Raw genomic sequence first — 16,617 nt, forward strand, 5'->3', positions numbered from 1 at the left:
CATGGTTTGACATGGACGATGGAATTCGATGACAACAAAACAGATACTTGTTACTAAAAACAAAATTTATGTTACTAAAAACAAAATAATGAGTGCGAAGTGTATATCAATTTCTTATTATTATTATTATTATTATTATTATTATTTAAGTGTTTGATTGATTTTATAGATTTTTCAATTTCTATATCCCTAATTATTACTTATGTTATTTTTCATGGAGTCATGTTTGCTGTAACACAATTTTTTTTTTTGCTTTTCTACTGTTTTGCATATCCTAATGAAAATTGAGTTGAACCGTGACGTAGAAAATAAAATTGGATGTTTAACTTATGTAGAGGATCAAACTTAATTATTGGAACCGTTTACCCAAAAAAAAAAAAAAAAAAAAAAAAACTTAATTGGAACCGGATATCCCAAGCTGAAGGAGGAAGGGTATTATACGTATAATTCCCCTCGTATTCATAAATATATAACAAGAGAAACTAGTTGAAGTGTGCGAGTTCAAGTCCTCCTTCGTTTGGCTCACAATGATGATGTATGGGGATAAAGGCGAACCGGAAGTCCTTTGGTAGGAAGAAGAAATGGGGTCATCACCATTTTCTCGTCAGGAAAAACCTTCTCCCACCTGAATCTAGTGATCAAGTTATGCATGAAAACCAGAATCGTTAAACGAGCATATTCTCTTCCAGGGCACATCCGAGGTCCTCCTCCAAATGGAACATACGAATAAGGTGCCGGTCCTCCTCCGTCGAACCTTGATGGGTCGAACTTCTTTGGATCTGGGAAGTACTCTGGGTCTTTATGTGTCGAAAACACACTCCAGTATAACTGCATACATAAGTAGTTCATTTCATGAGTATGTAAATGTTTAAACTTAGCTACAGAAACAACACACACGTTTATGAATCGATACGTATTGTATATGGAGAGCATCTTTAGTACATTACATGTATATTCACATATATACATGGAAGATTAGGATTAGAAGAAATAATATAGAAACACGGTGATCAAACATATGAATTATCATAAATAGTTAAGATTGCGTCATGTAAATACATGTCGTGCATACAAGAATTTCTAATTGTACATGTACAAACCTTCATTCCTTTTGGAATCAGATATCCTTCATAAACAAAGTCGGACATTGCCTCTCTAAAAGTTCCAGGATTTGGCGGCTCCAATCTCAACACTTCACATACGACGTTCCATGTATATTTCATTTTTTGTATGTCACCCCAGTTGAGCAACTCTCCTTCTGCTTTTGATGAACTTGCTATCTCCATTTGCTCTGACCAAAGAGATTGATTTCTATGTTTTAGTATCGCTGAAATTAATTAAGCATATACAGATGATTATGCTAATTAAGATATGTACGTAGCAGGTACCTTTCAGGACGGCATCATAAACTGTAGAAAGCTCGGATAAATACATGACAATAGAACACAAGGTGATGAACACGTTGTCATAAGCAGCAATGAGTAGACCATTTAACTTGTTGGCGATGTCGGCGATGTCGGTTTCCTTCATCTGTCGGCCGTCGCTATATGTGTCCATCAGCAACTTAGACATCAAATCTTGATAATTACTATTCTCATTTACATCTGATGCAGTAGCCGTCTGTCGAAATCGATCTAGATCGATTCTCCTCTGTTGAACCATTTCTTCAAGATCCTTCCGGACTTGCATGGATGCTTTGATGGCTCGGTTGAACGCTGTGCCAGGCAGATTTATCGGCAACGCAATGAAGCCTGCTGCGATATGCTGAATCGGCTCCTCTAGTTTGGCAATCACTGATGGATCCTCCACGTTTAAGAAGATTTTACACACCAATGCGAAGGTGTGCATCTTTGTTAGGGCTAGAACTTTGACTTGTTTTTTATCCGACCAAAACACGTCCAGATGACGTTTAGTGAAGGCATCCATGATCCCTACGTACTTTTGGAGACAGTTGGGGCTGAAAAATGGAGACAGAACTTTGCGAAGTCGAATGGACTCCTCGTGGGATTCAGGTCTGTCGGAGCCGGCAAAGATGGTGTAGATGTTTTCAGGCCACCATGAGTGGACGAGTTTGTTCTCGTTTGAAAACAGGAACTTGTTTCCGGCGGCAGTACACAGAACCGCCACTGATTCACGTAGCAACGATGTGGTGAACACTTTGCAGATGCTGCTTTTGGAATGTGAAGATGACGAAAATTTGATCCTCCTATCTCCGATGAACTTCTCCGGGACACCCCTTTTGGCTGTCATCAGAAAAGCAAGGCCTTCACCGATGATGGGCCAACCTGAGCTTCCTGGTGGGAGCTGGAGCTGATGGTGATGATCAACTTCAGTAATACTTTTGCGGGCATTACTGTTCAACAAACGAAAAAGATAGAGAGGAACAAAGGGAAGCAGCAAAAAAAGGATGAGCATCTCCATCTCCATTGATCTAGCTAGCTCGATAACTTTTGGCTCCCAAATTAAGTGAGTGGTTTGTATTAGGGGAGTACATCAGTACATATGTGTATGCTATGCTTACAACCCACCACCCCTCTGCTTGAATAGCAGCCACATGTTGAGAGTGTGTATATGTTGAGAGTGTGTATACCCACGTCTTGCAGCTTTTATTTGACTATTCCAAGAACTGCATTCACGTGAATTTTGAATTTTGAGCTCCTCAACTAATCATTTTCCATTTACTTGAGCAGCTTTTATTTGACTATTCTATTATTTGTCGGGAGGATGAAAATTTGCCGACAATCTTTTTATATCTATTATTGTGCCCACCTACCTGATTAATGTCAAGTGTTCTTTTTCTTAACCATCTGTACTATGGTTATATATAAAATTATAATAAATGAATTTTTTTTAACTTTAATTCTTTTTAAAAAAATAATAAAAACAATATCTCCAAGTAAAGAATGGTAATGTAATTCCACTCTTTGATTTTTATGGTGTTATAATTGTCAAAGATGGCTTGTTATTAAGTATATTTTGTTGTTTGTCCTAGTTCTTTTTTTTGTCCTATGCAGTTTTTTATAAACATATAAGAATCGATGGTTACTTGAACCCATACAAATAGGATACTGGGTGTTCTGGAAAATAAACCAAAGACCCAGTATGTGGGTAATAAAAGAAGAAAAAAAGGCTTGCACATGGTTGAAATCAATTTAAAAGAAATAATAAAGGCTAATTTTAAAAAGGTATAAAAAAACATAATTCATTTATTACAATTATATATATAAGCAGGTTAGAGATGATTAAGAAAAATGACACTTGGCATTAGAATAGATGGGTGGGCACAATGGTGGGCACAAAATGGTGCACAAAATGGTGGTCGGCAAATTTACATCCTTTGTCTGCATATATGCATTGTCAGAACTCACCCTGAATTTCACCCTGAAACCCAAAGTAAATCCTGCAGGGACCACCTCCAAGGAAAATTTACCGAAAAATCGGCATAACCTCCCTTGAAAATGGACAACCCTTCCTAATAATACATGTATGCACTTCAAAAGAATCTATTTATAATCCTTTACTCTTGGAGCTTTCGTGCTCCCCAAATCACAACACCACCCAAAATTTACTAATCTAAACAAATCTCACATCCAACCATTTATAGGTTCAGAGCAACTCTAACAGAAAAAGGAAACAAAATAAATTAACAAGGGGAAGCTATATGATGACTATGCCTCATCTCCATGTGGACTCCCTATATGAAAACCTAAATAAACCAAATAAGAAAATAGTTTTCATATAGGGCTACTACGCTTGTGTCTAACACTCACGTCACGCCATAATGGTATTTTACCTCATTATGACGGATCAAACACGTATGGCTAGCTAGCATTTATATATACATACTATCCTCATAAACATCCAATAAACATATCCACCGAAAATCTCATTTTCGGGAACTCTCCAAAGGAGGAAAAATTGCCAAATATCCAAGAAAGAAACAAATCTCAGCAAGAGAAATAAATGATCAACAAAATAATTCATCGCAGGCTTTTCATTTAAAACAAAGGTCCACTCACAACTCTAGGCATAATCCTGACGAAATCCAAATCGCCACTCCAATGAGGTTTCCTCGAACCCTGGCACAAATATATAATTAAATTCCCAACTAAAATCTAATATTTAAACAAAATACGCAAAATTAAATATGAGCCACAACCACGCTCATCCTTGCCCAATTTCGCCTTTCCTAAAACGAAACGATCCAACTTTAATACCATAAACGGCGGCCGTAATTACAACCTCCCCAGAACAACGACTTAAATCCTACGGCCGGATTCTACATTAATTAACCGCCAAAAATACCAAACTTCGGAAAATCACAAACCTATTCAAAACTCATCCGAAAATTCCATAATTTACATCAATACACTCCTCTTAATATTTCACATTTAAAAACATTAAAATCTCCCAACCGGCGCTGGCGCCGGCGCCAGCCCCGCCGACAGCAGCGACCGGAGGCCGATTCCAGCGACCTGCAATGCCCACCAAATTCTAACAGTATCTTCCTCTCAACTCCCTCTACAACATTCCTAACTAGCACAAACACCAATTCCAAGCCTAACTAGGTCAATCGAGCAAAACAACACAAAAAGCCCTAGAGCTTCCACCTCAAATTTCTCCTTACCTGAAGCGAACCGGAGTGAGTCCTTTTAGGGCAAGGTAGCTGGGTTGGAGACCTACAAAACCGTACCAAGCTTGCCCGGATTGGTGGCCGGAGGAGGGAGTTCCGACGAGTGAAGCAACACGGCAGTCGCACCTTTCGGGGGAGAGCGCTCCTTCACGGCGGCGCTAGGGCGGCTATCACCGGCGTAGAATGGAAGCTGGATCGGAGGGCAACCGAACGGGACCGGTGCGGCAGTCCCAGGCGGCCCGAATGTTGGGCAGCGGGTGGACTCGGGGGAGAGGAAAACCGGGAAGAAAAAGAGAGAAGAGAAGAGTGTGTTTTGGGCCTCCACCCAAACCGGTCCAAGCCTATAATATACCCAACTCCACTAAAAAAATTACACCCCAAAATAATACCATAATAAAAATTCCCTTTTACTAGCTAAAATTTTACCTTTTTTACCGTCGTCATAATTTTCTCCTACGAATAATCCTCCGCATATAATCGTCCCCGAAACCCCTCTAGGGACCAATTAAACTATTTCCTCAATGACGGAGACGGTAAAATTCTTATTATAACCAAACTAGTAAATCAAGTAAAAATTTAAGGGTCGGGATGTGACATGCATGGGTTGTTAGTTTGCTACTTGGTGAGTGTGAGTCCTAGAAGGCTAGGTGCGGAGTGGATTCAGTACACCATGGTGTATTTGAGCCACTCATATGGGTCGCATCTATATTAACAGAAAAACAAACGGGGTTAGCGATCAAAAAAATGGAATTACAGTAAAATCTAAAAACCCAGAATTAAAACCCCAAAACCCAGCCTCTCCACCCCTTCCTCCCAAGTTCGACCAGATCACCAGAAAAACTCACCCCTTCTTCTCTCCCATCGTGCCCAATCACCACCATCCACCACCTTCTCTCCTCCTTCTCCTCATCACCGCCGTCGCTCTCACCCTCTTCAATCCTTTCACCGTGGGCGGAGGGAGAAAAATTTCTGAGAATTTTATGGGAAATAGAAGACTAGAAGATGGGGATGAAACTGCTGAAATTAGAGTTTTGGAACTAGGAGGAGATTTAGTTTAAGGAGCTGGCCTCTGATCAAGGTGAGTTGGTGACGGTGAAGAAGACGATGAGAGGTATGTTCACCAAAATAGCAACGATAAGTGTTGATCAAAGTGAATACTTGGACTCACATTACACATATGGGGGTAGAATATTTTTTCTTGCGGGGGCACCTTTTCATCATATAGGCAGAATATCATAATCCCATTGGGGGCACGGGCACCCAGTGGTCCTAAGCTGGCTCCGCCTCACCCCCAACCTCCTCACCACAACCACCACCGCCATCACCTTCACCTTCACCTTCACCTTCACCTCCACCTCCATCACTGTTGCCACCTCCTCCACCGTCACCGCCTCCACCTTTTCTCTATCACCTCCACCTTTTCTCCATCACCGCCTCAACATCCCTTACCATCGCCGCCTGCACCTTTTCTCTATCACCTCCGCCGCCTCCTTCTCCGACAACACGAGAGACGGCGCAACAAATGAACAACATTGTCGACGCTCTGATCGGCTCAGGCGACTTCGGGAGCTGGGTCAACATCATCACGACGATGAATCCCCTCCCACTCAGCACCACCGTCTTCATGCCGGAAATCACCGCCGTGTCGCGCCTTCCCGTCGCAGACCCGTTCTTGTTGCCTTACCACGTGGTTCCTCAGCGCCTCACCTTCGTTGATCTCCGCCTCTTCAAGAATAACTCTCGCCTCTCGACTTTCCTTCTCGGCAAGTTCATCGTCGTGATGATCAAACAGTGCAAAAAGAAATGAGGAAATTTTTCAAATGGTGCCCGAAGTTAAGTCTATTCATCATTTTGACATCTCAATTTTGAAAACTATGATAATGGTACCTCAACATTTAAATCTAATCTAACATTAGTTCCCTCCGTGATTGACACCGTTAAGTTGGACTTTATCCATGGGCAAAATTGTCTTTTCATGTTTTCCCTCCCCAAATTTTTTCTCTCCACAAACATTCCCTCCAGAATAATGTCATTTTCCAATCAGTAACAGAATTTGTGGTGAGTCATGTGTTGGCCGTATACAAAAATTAGAGACATTTAGAAATTATAATACATCATTGACCATTAATATTCATCATTAAAAATAGCTTTGGCAACCCACCGGTGAGAGAAAGAATCAACATTGATTAAAATGCATTTTGTATCAAGTACAAAAGTTCATGAATTATGTTGCACAGACACAGCGCGACACGGCGACACGTGTTGGAAACTCAATTTTTGAGTTATATTGTGTCGCCATGTCCGTGTCCGTGTCCGTGCAACATAGTTCATGAACTTCTGTACTTGATACAAAATGCATTTTAATTTTAATCAATGTTGATTATTTCTCTCACCGGTGAGTTTCAAAAGCTATTTTTAATTATGGATATTAATGGCCAATGGTGTATTATAATTTTTCTATGTCTCTAATTTTGTATGCAGCCAACACATGGCTCACCACAAATTCTGATACTGATTGTAAAAAAGACATTATTCTAGAGGGAAATGATTGTGGAGGGAAAAGATTTGGGGAGGGAAAATATTAAAAGACAATTTTACCATGGATAAAGTCTAACTTAACAGTGTTAATCACGGAGGGAACTAACGCTAAATTGAGTTTAAATGTTGAGGTACCATTATCATAGTTTTTAAAATTGAGATGTCAAAATGATGAATGAGCTTAATTTGGGGCACCATTTGAAAATTTTTCTCAAAAGAAATGGTCCAGAACCAGAATGCATCATGTGATTAAGTGATTTTATGTTTTTCTAAGATAATTACTTTAATTCATAATCTTCTAAAAATCATTTAAAATAGCTAAGAACTTTGAATAAACCCAAAAATACTATCCAACTTAGACGTTGTTGAATTACCAAATGCCTAGAACGAGAATTTCACCGTGTAAAAAGTTTAATATTATACTTCCGAGCACGCTAACCCTCAAACGATTTCAACTTAGCGCGTCAAACATTTTCTTAGCCCACATATCGATTTATCTTTATTCTTTTCTTATGATCAACCTTAATAGGATAAATGTGCTTACAAAGGTGACAGTTTTTTCACCGATGTCAAACGACAGGTTGGGTCTCACTACCAGGACAAACATTTTAGCCGACGAAAAAGTTTCGTCGGCCTGTTAGCTTAATTCGTCGGCTAAGATCTTAGCCGACAAGCCATCGTCGGCTAAGATTTCGTCGGGAAAAAGTCGTCGGCGATGACTTTAGCCGATGAAAAAAAATGTTTCGTCGGCTATAGTCCCACAGTTTAACCGACGAAAAACATGTCGTCGGTTTTTTTCCCAGACTTTAGCCGACGAAACAATTAAGATATTTGTCGGCTAAAGTCTGTAATAAAAAATTTTTTCTCAGACTATAGCCGATGAAATACAGTTAGTTTCATCGGCTAAACCTTATAAAAAAAAATAAAAAAAAACTATAGCCGACGAAATATAGTCTGTTTCGTCGGCTAAACCTTATAAAAAAATTTAAAAAATAACTATAGCGGACGAAATATACCATAATTTGTCGGCTAAACCTAATAAAAAAAATTAAAAAAATACTATAACCGACGAATATAGTATTTAAATATCGTCGGCTAAAGTTGCTGGTTTTTGAAAAAAAAAAACTGCAGAAACTTTCGACCATCTCCAATCACCACCAAAATTTGATAGAATCTTCCTCTCAACATTTCGAACAACTTTCTAGAAGAAGTCGAAACCCAATTCTAAGCCTAAACATGTCAATTGAATCAAAATATAAAAATCCCCAATTTTAAACCCTAAAAACTTGAAATCTTCGATTCTCTTCACACACACCGAATCGAGCTACCAAATTCTAGGGGAATGTTGTACTAATCAAACTCAACTTATCCATATATAGAACTCACCAAAAGGTGACCTGAGGAAGGAGAAATTCGATCGACACCGAATCCGAACCGGCGGAGTTTTGGAGCTCGATTTATCCCTTACGGCGGCGCCACTCGATGCACCACACGTCCAGCAATGAAGTAGAGACGACGGCGATACTTTTGGGACAAGTGTGGCGGTCTCCGGTTGCTTGACGGCGGAGCTAGGCTAAGAAGAAAATCCGAAACTTTTTCTGATTTTCTGATTTCTTACCACCCACCTCCGGTAAAACTCCTATAGAAAGAACTTTACCCGACAAAATTCTTTATTTTCGTCGGCTAAGCTCTTTTGAAAATTTTGGTTGACCGCCAAAAAATTTTGGTTGAAAATTTTGAAAATTTTTCGACTTTAGCCGACTACTTTTCATATATTTTCGTCGGCTAAAGTCCTTTGAACATTTTCCACCAAATTTGGTTCACCGCCAAAAAAATTTTGACCTTAGCCGACAACTTTTTTAATATGTCGTCGGCTAAAGTCTATAAATTCACGAAAACGCTCATATCTCCCTCTATATTATGTAGTTTGGTTAAACCTTCCACACGAAAAACTCTCACGTAGATGAGACGCAACCGCCTATATAAAAATTTTGAGACATTTACCTTTCGACGATAGGGCTCCCCGTAGGGAATAATAACTGTAATTAGGGTTGACCGCTACTCTCGGCACAGAGACGTTACCTGATTTATGTGATTTTTGAACCATAGCCGTATTTCACCATTCTGAACACGTCTTATTTCACGAGATTTTTGATAATTTTGCTTCCTATGTAGAGTTGGTTCACAAAGTTGTATAACCTACTAAACAAGTTATACAACATTAGTAGACACGTTGTGATTCCGATGACTAAAATTCACAAACCAAAATTTGACCGTCAGATATGATCATTATGACGAAAGATGTCTACGGTAAAAAATTCAACTAGATCCGACAACGTTAAGGGCTCGATCGAAACGGTCAACCCTAATCCATCGTCACTTATCACACGAAAATGCTCATATCTCCCTCTATATTACGTAGTTTGGTCAAACCTTCCACATGAAACACTCTCACATAGATGAGACGCAACTGCCCATATAAAAATTCTGAGACATTTACCTTCCGACGATAGGGCTCCCCAGAGGGAATAATAACGGTAAATAGTAGACACGTTGTGATTCCGATGACTAAAATTCACAAACCAAAATTCGACCATCAGATATGATCATTATGATGAAAGATGTCTATGGTAAAACATTCAACTGGATCCGACAACGTTAAGGGCTCGATCGAAACGGTTAACCCTAATCCATCGTCACTTATCACACGAAAACACTCATATCTCCCTCTATATTACGTAGTTTGGTCAAACCTTCCACACGAAAAACTCTCACGTAGATGAGATGCAACTGCCCATATAAAAATTTTGAGACATTTACCTTCCGACGATAGGGCTCCCTATAGGGAATAATAACGGTAAATAGCAGACACGTTGTGATTCCGATGACTAAAATTCACAAACCAAAATTAGACCGTTAGATATGATCATTATGACGAAAGATGTCTATGGTAAAAAATTCAACTGGATTCGACAACGTTAAGGGCTTGATCGAAACGGTCAACTCTAATCGGAAATAAGAAAACTGCATTTTGAAGCCCTAAACAGACTCGGATGGCCAAAAAGGCCCATATATTATGGCATTAGCCATAAGTTTGACTCGTAGGGCCGTTACGCTTTCGGAAAGGTATCACAATAGTCAATCGGACACCAAACACCAAATCTGCAGCATAGTGAATAGTAAGGGTAAATTGCATTGACCGCAACTATCGGCACCAAGACTTTACTGGAATACCGTGATTTTTCAATCGTAGATGTATTTCACCATTCTGGTCATATCTTATTTCACGACTTTTTTGCGTTTGAAGATTCTACGTATAGTTTTTTTTTCCCATATGCGTTGTTGTTCAGATCTGCAAATATAAGGCACTTTAGCCGACGAAATTATATTTTTCGTCGGCTAAACTTTTAAAAAATTTCGTCGGCTAAAGTTCATAGACTATAGCCGATGAAAAAAATTATTCAGACGACGAAATTTTAATTTCGTCGTCTAAAGTTGACCAAAGCCGACGAAAATTTAAATTAGCCGACGAATTATTTTTTCGTCGGCTAAAGTCCACGTTAGCCGACGAAAAAATAATTTGTCGGCCTGGTTTTTTTATTTTCGTCGGCTAAAGCCTTTCTTCTGGTAGTCTATTAATCGTACATAATATTGAGCACTTGGGTCTTGTATGCAAGTGTACTAATTTCATTTCTTTGGGATCAGAATTAATTTTTTGTGCCTACAAACACGGTGTAACTTTTTTTCTATTGTTTAATTGATTTTAGAGAATTGTTAGTATTTAATTTTAACGACAACTTGTCCATAAATAAAACATTTACTATTTATGCGTTGAATACTAAAATGTATAGGGTTGGGATTGTCTGTGGTGCTAGTATGTATTTCATAGACTCAACAGCAATTGACAGATTGTGCACACTACTGTCTCGATAAAAAAGAAAAATCTTACATAGAAGTAACAGAACTATATACCTTTCAGAAGCAACGTGGTCGACAAAAACTAAACTAGCCAAACCAATCGTTATATGTGATAATTCGGATTTTTCCTTGTGAAGATTTTTGAAAAACACTCCTGATCACTAATTTAATTACCGAGATTGTAAACTTATTCAAAATGATCTCAACTTAACTCTATTATTTTTCTTCTGAGGATCACGTATTAATTTATTTTTATCATCATCGACATGGTCAATGTTAACAAACTAATCATTCAAAACATTGATCTCTTTGACCGATGTCGAAAAGACGACAGATCGGATCCACTAACGTTATACCTAATATACATTGAGCGTATACATAAAATATAGTGTTAAACAAATACTTTAGTTATTTTAAAATATATACGTACTTCTATAATTATAAAAAATAAACCGATAATAATCCCTCTTTGCATTTTCGAAAACTATAAAGGAAATAAAAAGTCTCACTAAAAAGACTTAATTATGTATAAAAAAACAAAAACAAATAAATAAAAAATAAGAAAAGTTAAGCATCGATAACCTCTTCCATTGATATTGAATTAATTGCTCATGTAATATTTATTGTAGCCTTACCTATTTTTACCATGTTGATTGATTTTTTTTTGTCTCAATTATCTAACGGTGTTAGCATCGATGTGTTAGTGTCATCATGCAATTGACTGCATTAAATAAATGATTGTGATTGGTCAGAGACATTGGTTCACTTGAACCTTGGTGCACTTAGTGCACCGAAGAACTTTCGTAATAAATACCTTTTAGGGAAAATGTATGCACAAAAACAGGCAAATTAAAGCCCACTTGAATGAAAATCTTATGTCCATGCCCATTTCAATGATTCTTAAGTAAAAGACCATTCTATCCTTATCTCATTCAACTAACCTATCTATCTCATTTATCTCACCAGATCTCAAACTTACTACACCTCTCTCTCTCTCTCTCTCTCTCGTCAGCGATGTCACCGATGACGCCATCATCGACAAATTTTACCGGCGACGACGCCATCACCCACGGCTCCGCCTTTACCAGATCGGCGCTCCTATCTCTGTCTTTCTCATGTCTGGTAACCGCCGCCATCAACTCTGGTCAAGGAGATGGAGACGTCATCGTCTTCATCGATTAGCGTCCTCTGCCTCGACCCCGACCTGTTTGGCCCGTCGCCTCCGCTGTAACCTCCAGATTTGGTTGTCTTCTTGGAAAAAAACGCAGTCTTCTAAGATCAAGCAGATGCTGGAGAAGAAGATTTGGTGGTTCATCGAACGCAAGGTGATGAAGGACTTCAACGATTGGCTGGTCGAGATCCGAGTGGTGTGCCGGAATTTAAGGCGATTGGTCAAGCTTTGTCGACGAGGCAAAGATAGGAGGATCTAAGAATCAAGCAGTGCTAAACTGAGGAGCAGCAAGAGCAGGCTAAGCCTCAAAGAGAGTCTATGCTTTGGAGGAGGACGAAATTCCGGTTGGATGCCCAGAGTTAATTTTTTTTTTTTTTTTTTTTTTTTTATGAGATCAGAGCAACGTTTCTTTGCGTGTGTGCATTTTGTGTACTTATGCTTTGTTTATTTGGATGAAATTGTTTGCATTTAGAACCTTATCTATATGAAAATATCAATTTGGGGGTACTATTATTTTTGGTTAGTAGCTATTATTAAGGGTCGGTAATCAAGTTATTAGAGGTCAGTAATTTGATTATTAGGGTCAGTAACTTAATTATTTTCTAGTATTTCTTCTGTTCTATTACATTAAGCTGAAATAAGTAGATTATTGTGGGTCAATAACTAATTATTGAGGGTTAGTAGATAATTCTTAGGGATCAGTAACTCAGTTAATGTAACATCCCAGAATTTCGGTTTTCTATTTTTAAAAGAAAAATCATTATTGAGCTATTTTTATTTCGATTTCTATTATTCTTCAAATTCTTTCTGGCTTTTGAAAATTATTCAAATTTTTAGTTTGTTTAGTTTTGTCTTTCGAGCCCATAAGATTAACCTAGACGTCGTTACGAGTTCGTAGGATATTCGGAGCATCGTTTGGACTTCGGATTTATTTTTAATGATTTTTGGAAGATGGTATTATCCAAAAATTTAATTAAAAATAGAATTTTTACTGGCATCTTCTGGGCCGTCTGATCTACTAAACCATTTAATCATAGTCGTTAGATGGTGTATATACATAGTGGAAGAGAGAAGGAGATCAAATCAGTTCAGACCCAGACCGGGTCTCTGCCGACCCGAATAGCAGCGACGGGCGACCCGGTTGCCGCTCCGTCCTCCGGCGGCGGCGAGGAGAAAGAAAGGTGGCGACGGCTTTGTCTCGACCAAGGATTAAAATCTCTTCGACAAATCTGATATATCCTCCGATGTCTCCCTTTTTTGAATGACCGATATATCTATAGGCGTCAATATCTTTTCTTCCACCGTATCTACGATATTTCCTCGATATTTCTCCGATACCGTCAAATATCACCGATATTTAGGAAATATCTCCAACATTTATGATATTTTCGATATATCACCGATATATTAAAAAAATATCTGTAAAAAAATTGAAATGATATCCGGAAGAAAAGTAATTCCCTCGAGGTATATCCCAATAAACAGTAGTGGTCTCGACTCTCTAGAAGTAAAAGATAACGTGATAAATGAAAACAACTATATCGATTTACTTCATGTTGCAAGTGAACCACTTCATGATGGCATTGATCCACTTCAAGCTTGGATTATGCCTACACACCTCGATGATGATGATGGAAATCCACCTCCTGAAGTGGTTGAAACTGCAACTGCCAATGGAATCAACATACAAAGGGTATTATCTGAAGAAGTTGTTGGAAACCTAGAAGATAATTAATTTAGACAATGATGATGCATGGGGCGGCACATCAACTCTAGATAGTTCAGATGATAATTAAGATGGTGGAAGCGAAAAAGGTGGTGGAAATACCGGGTTTGTATATGGACAATATTTTACAGTTGGTGGATTGAACAATTTTTCATCTGAAGAAAATTACGATCACGCCTCCCATGATCATGGCTATAGAAGTACTAGGTATGAAGTGCAAGAGGATACCATGTATGGGAGGAGGACTACATGTCCAAATGATGATCAAGATGTTGCTTCAGTTGCGCTAAGTTTTGATTCTATCAGTTTAGGTAGTGGGACTGGAACCTCAAATGAATCCCAAGAATGCAACAATCAATATGGCTATAATGTTTATGGCTATAATCAATGCGCGGAAGTCAGTGATCAGTCATCCAGTTGGATTCATCCTTACTATTCGCTTATCGGGGAAACAGTCGGCACCTCCAAAGACATATATGATTATCATATTCAACACTACAATTCCTACTATATGAGTCATATGTCTTGGTCTGATTATTATACTTTTGTGGACCAGCGTGTGTCTTATGACTCTTATCAACAACCTTGATTCTCATTCTGGATGTAGATGAAGTTGATGTTTGTAATATTGATATATAAATCCAATAAATTAAATATTTCAGAAAAAAAAAATTCTTCCCAAAATACTGATATTTTTTCCCAAGTTTCCCCAATATATCCTCGATATATCTGAAATCTCCCTTTTTTCAAAAGACCGTTATATACACCGATACTGATATTTTAATCCTTGGTCTCGACATCCTGGTCTTCTCCATGGTATTTATTTTCAGAGATGAAGTCCGGTGAAGAAGAATCGAAGAAGAAGAAGAAAGGCTGGGTTCACTGGCCAACTTTGGATTCCGGCCACGACAGCGGGCATGGATGGTGTTGGTAGCTTGTCTCGGTCTCGTCGACGTCCCTGTGGGTGGGAATCGATGCAGAGGAGTGGTTTGAGTTTTCGGACGAGTTTATGTGTTTTCCGGCCACCGTCGATGACAAGGGAGGTATGAAACTTGATCTTCTCGTCGAGCTCTACCTGTTTATATAATTGGAATTCATATTTGGTTAAGTTTGGAAGAAGGTGGAATTTGGGCAGTCGACCACCGTGTGCGGTTGTTGTGCACAGCGGCGTTGATGATGTTTTGGGTTTTAGATTAGCTATCTTTGATATTGATAGAGGCTTTGGAATATAATTTCATGGTTGGCTGTAATTGAATTTGAGATTGGAGGAATTGATGATTTTGGGGCAGTCATCGGCTGTCGTGTGTGGTGGTGTTGTTGGCGTGCTGGCTTTGCTCAGGAACTTGAATAGGTGTTGATGATGCTTGAACGTTCAAAAAAAGAGAGAAGGGGATGATTGAAAGGCTGATTGTGGCTCGAGTGTTAGAACAGTGATTGTTACAATTGTTTTGTCTGATGTTTGAGAGAATTGTGGAAATAGAAGAATGATTTTAATTTATGTAATGGAAGTGCTCGTATATGAACATGTTCATCATGAACAAGTCTGGAGATTTGCTTGTTAGGTCTACAAGAAAAATATTGTGAAATGGTGCAAAGGAAAAGAGGGAAGGATGATCAAGCTGTAATGAGAGTTATAATGGGAGTTTTGGGTGTACAGAGTAATTTCAGATATAGATATTAACTGCTATTTGAAGTTGGGTTGGTGTTTAGAGATGGATTTTGTATTTGGAGCATAATTGTAAGTTTGGATATTATGAGAGAATTGAGTAGTGAATGTCGAAGAATCGAAAATAAGGACTTGGGTGTCCTTAGTAAATTTAAGAATTAGATCAAGCTGATTTGAAGTGATTTGTCATTATTCTCGGAAAGAGGATTCAGTTCGAGGATTGAATGCGAGTAGCTGGATTTCAGAAGTAGAAGGATAAGGATTTCAGAAAGTGTGTCGCGGTGTCACTAATTTTAGCTAGCGTCAGAAGCAACGCTTTGGATTTCAGGTAGGGTCTCTTTCTCGGGGAACCTTTCTTAAATTGATAATTAGGTTATTATTGAAATCGTTGTTTTGTGTGCCATTGAGTGATTAACTCTTAGATGTTATTGCTTTCTATTAAAGCATGTGTAGTCAGTTACTTGTATGATCGATGTTATCGTTTTACTTAAAAGCATGTGTTCAATATTGAAATGTGAGTATTGATATTCAATTGTTATGTATAAATAATGCATTGTGAAGAATTGTGAGAATGGTGATTGTAGAGATGAGAATGTGACAGGACCCACCCCGAATTTCACCCTGAAACCCGAGGTAAATCCTGCGGGGTCCACCTTCAAGGAAAATTTGCCGAAAATTCGGCATAACCTTCCTTAAAAATGGACAACCCTTACCTGAAAAATCAAACTTAACACTTTTATAACCAAACATCCATCCTCAACACCTGGAGCCTTCCTGCTCCCCAAGTTCAACACATCTCCCAATAACAATTGCTCAACTCTAATAATCCCACAACCAAGAATAAGGACTATTAATAATTTACTATTGGACTTTCAGAGCATATCTACTGTTGAACGAAAAACAATAAATAAAGAATAAGCGGAAGCAGCCTCTGACTATGCCTCGACTCCATGTACGCTCGACCT

General features: G+C 38.6%; 1 protein-coding gene across 1 annotated transcript; it reads right to left on the reverse strand.

The window, feature by feature from the left end:
- Positions 1-435: 435 nt before the first annotated feature.
- Positions 436-2,466, reverse strand: LOC101315239 (cytochrome P450 716B2-like). Its single transcript, XM_004299427.1, has 3 exons — positions 1,389-2,466; positions 1,101-1,291; positions 436-828 (listed from the first exon to the last, which is right to left on the reverse strand). Exons 1-3 carry the CDS (start codon positions 2,425-2,427, stop codon positions 523-525), a joined length of 1,536 nt encoding a protein of 511 aa, XP_004299475.1. The 5' UTR covers positions 2,428-2,466; the 3' UTR covers positions 436-522.
- Between the last annotated feature and the right edge of the window lie 14,151 nt (positions 2,467-16,617).

This window comes from Fragaria vesca, linkage group LG5 (genome assembly GCF_000184155.1).
Source record: "Fragaria vesca subsp. vesca linkage group LG5, FraVesHawaii_1.0, whole genome shotgun sequence".
Taxonomy (NCBI): domain Eukaryota; kingdom Viridiplantae; phylum Streptophyta; class Magnoliopsida; order Rosales; family Rosaceae; genus Fragaria; species Fragaria vesca.

Coding starts and splice junctions, on each gene's coding strand:
- LOC101315239 (XM_004299427.1), bottom strand. CDS start 2,427: ATGGAGATGGAGATGCTCATCCTTTTTTTGCTGCTTCCCTTTGTTCCT. Junction 1,292..1,388: donor TTATGATGCCGTCCTGAAAG/GTACCTGCTACG, acceptor CTCTTTGGTCAG/AGCAAATGGAGATAGCAAGT. Junction 829..1,100: donor TGATTCCAAAAGGAATGAAG/GTTTGTACATGT, acceptor TTATGTATGCAG/TTATACTGGAGTGTGTTTTC.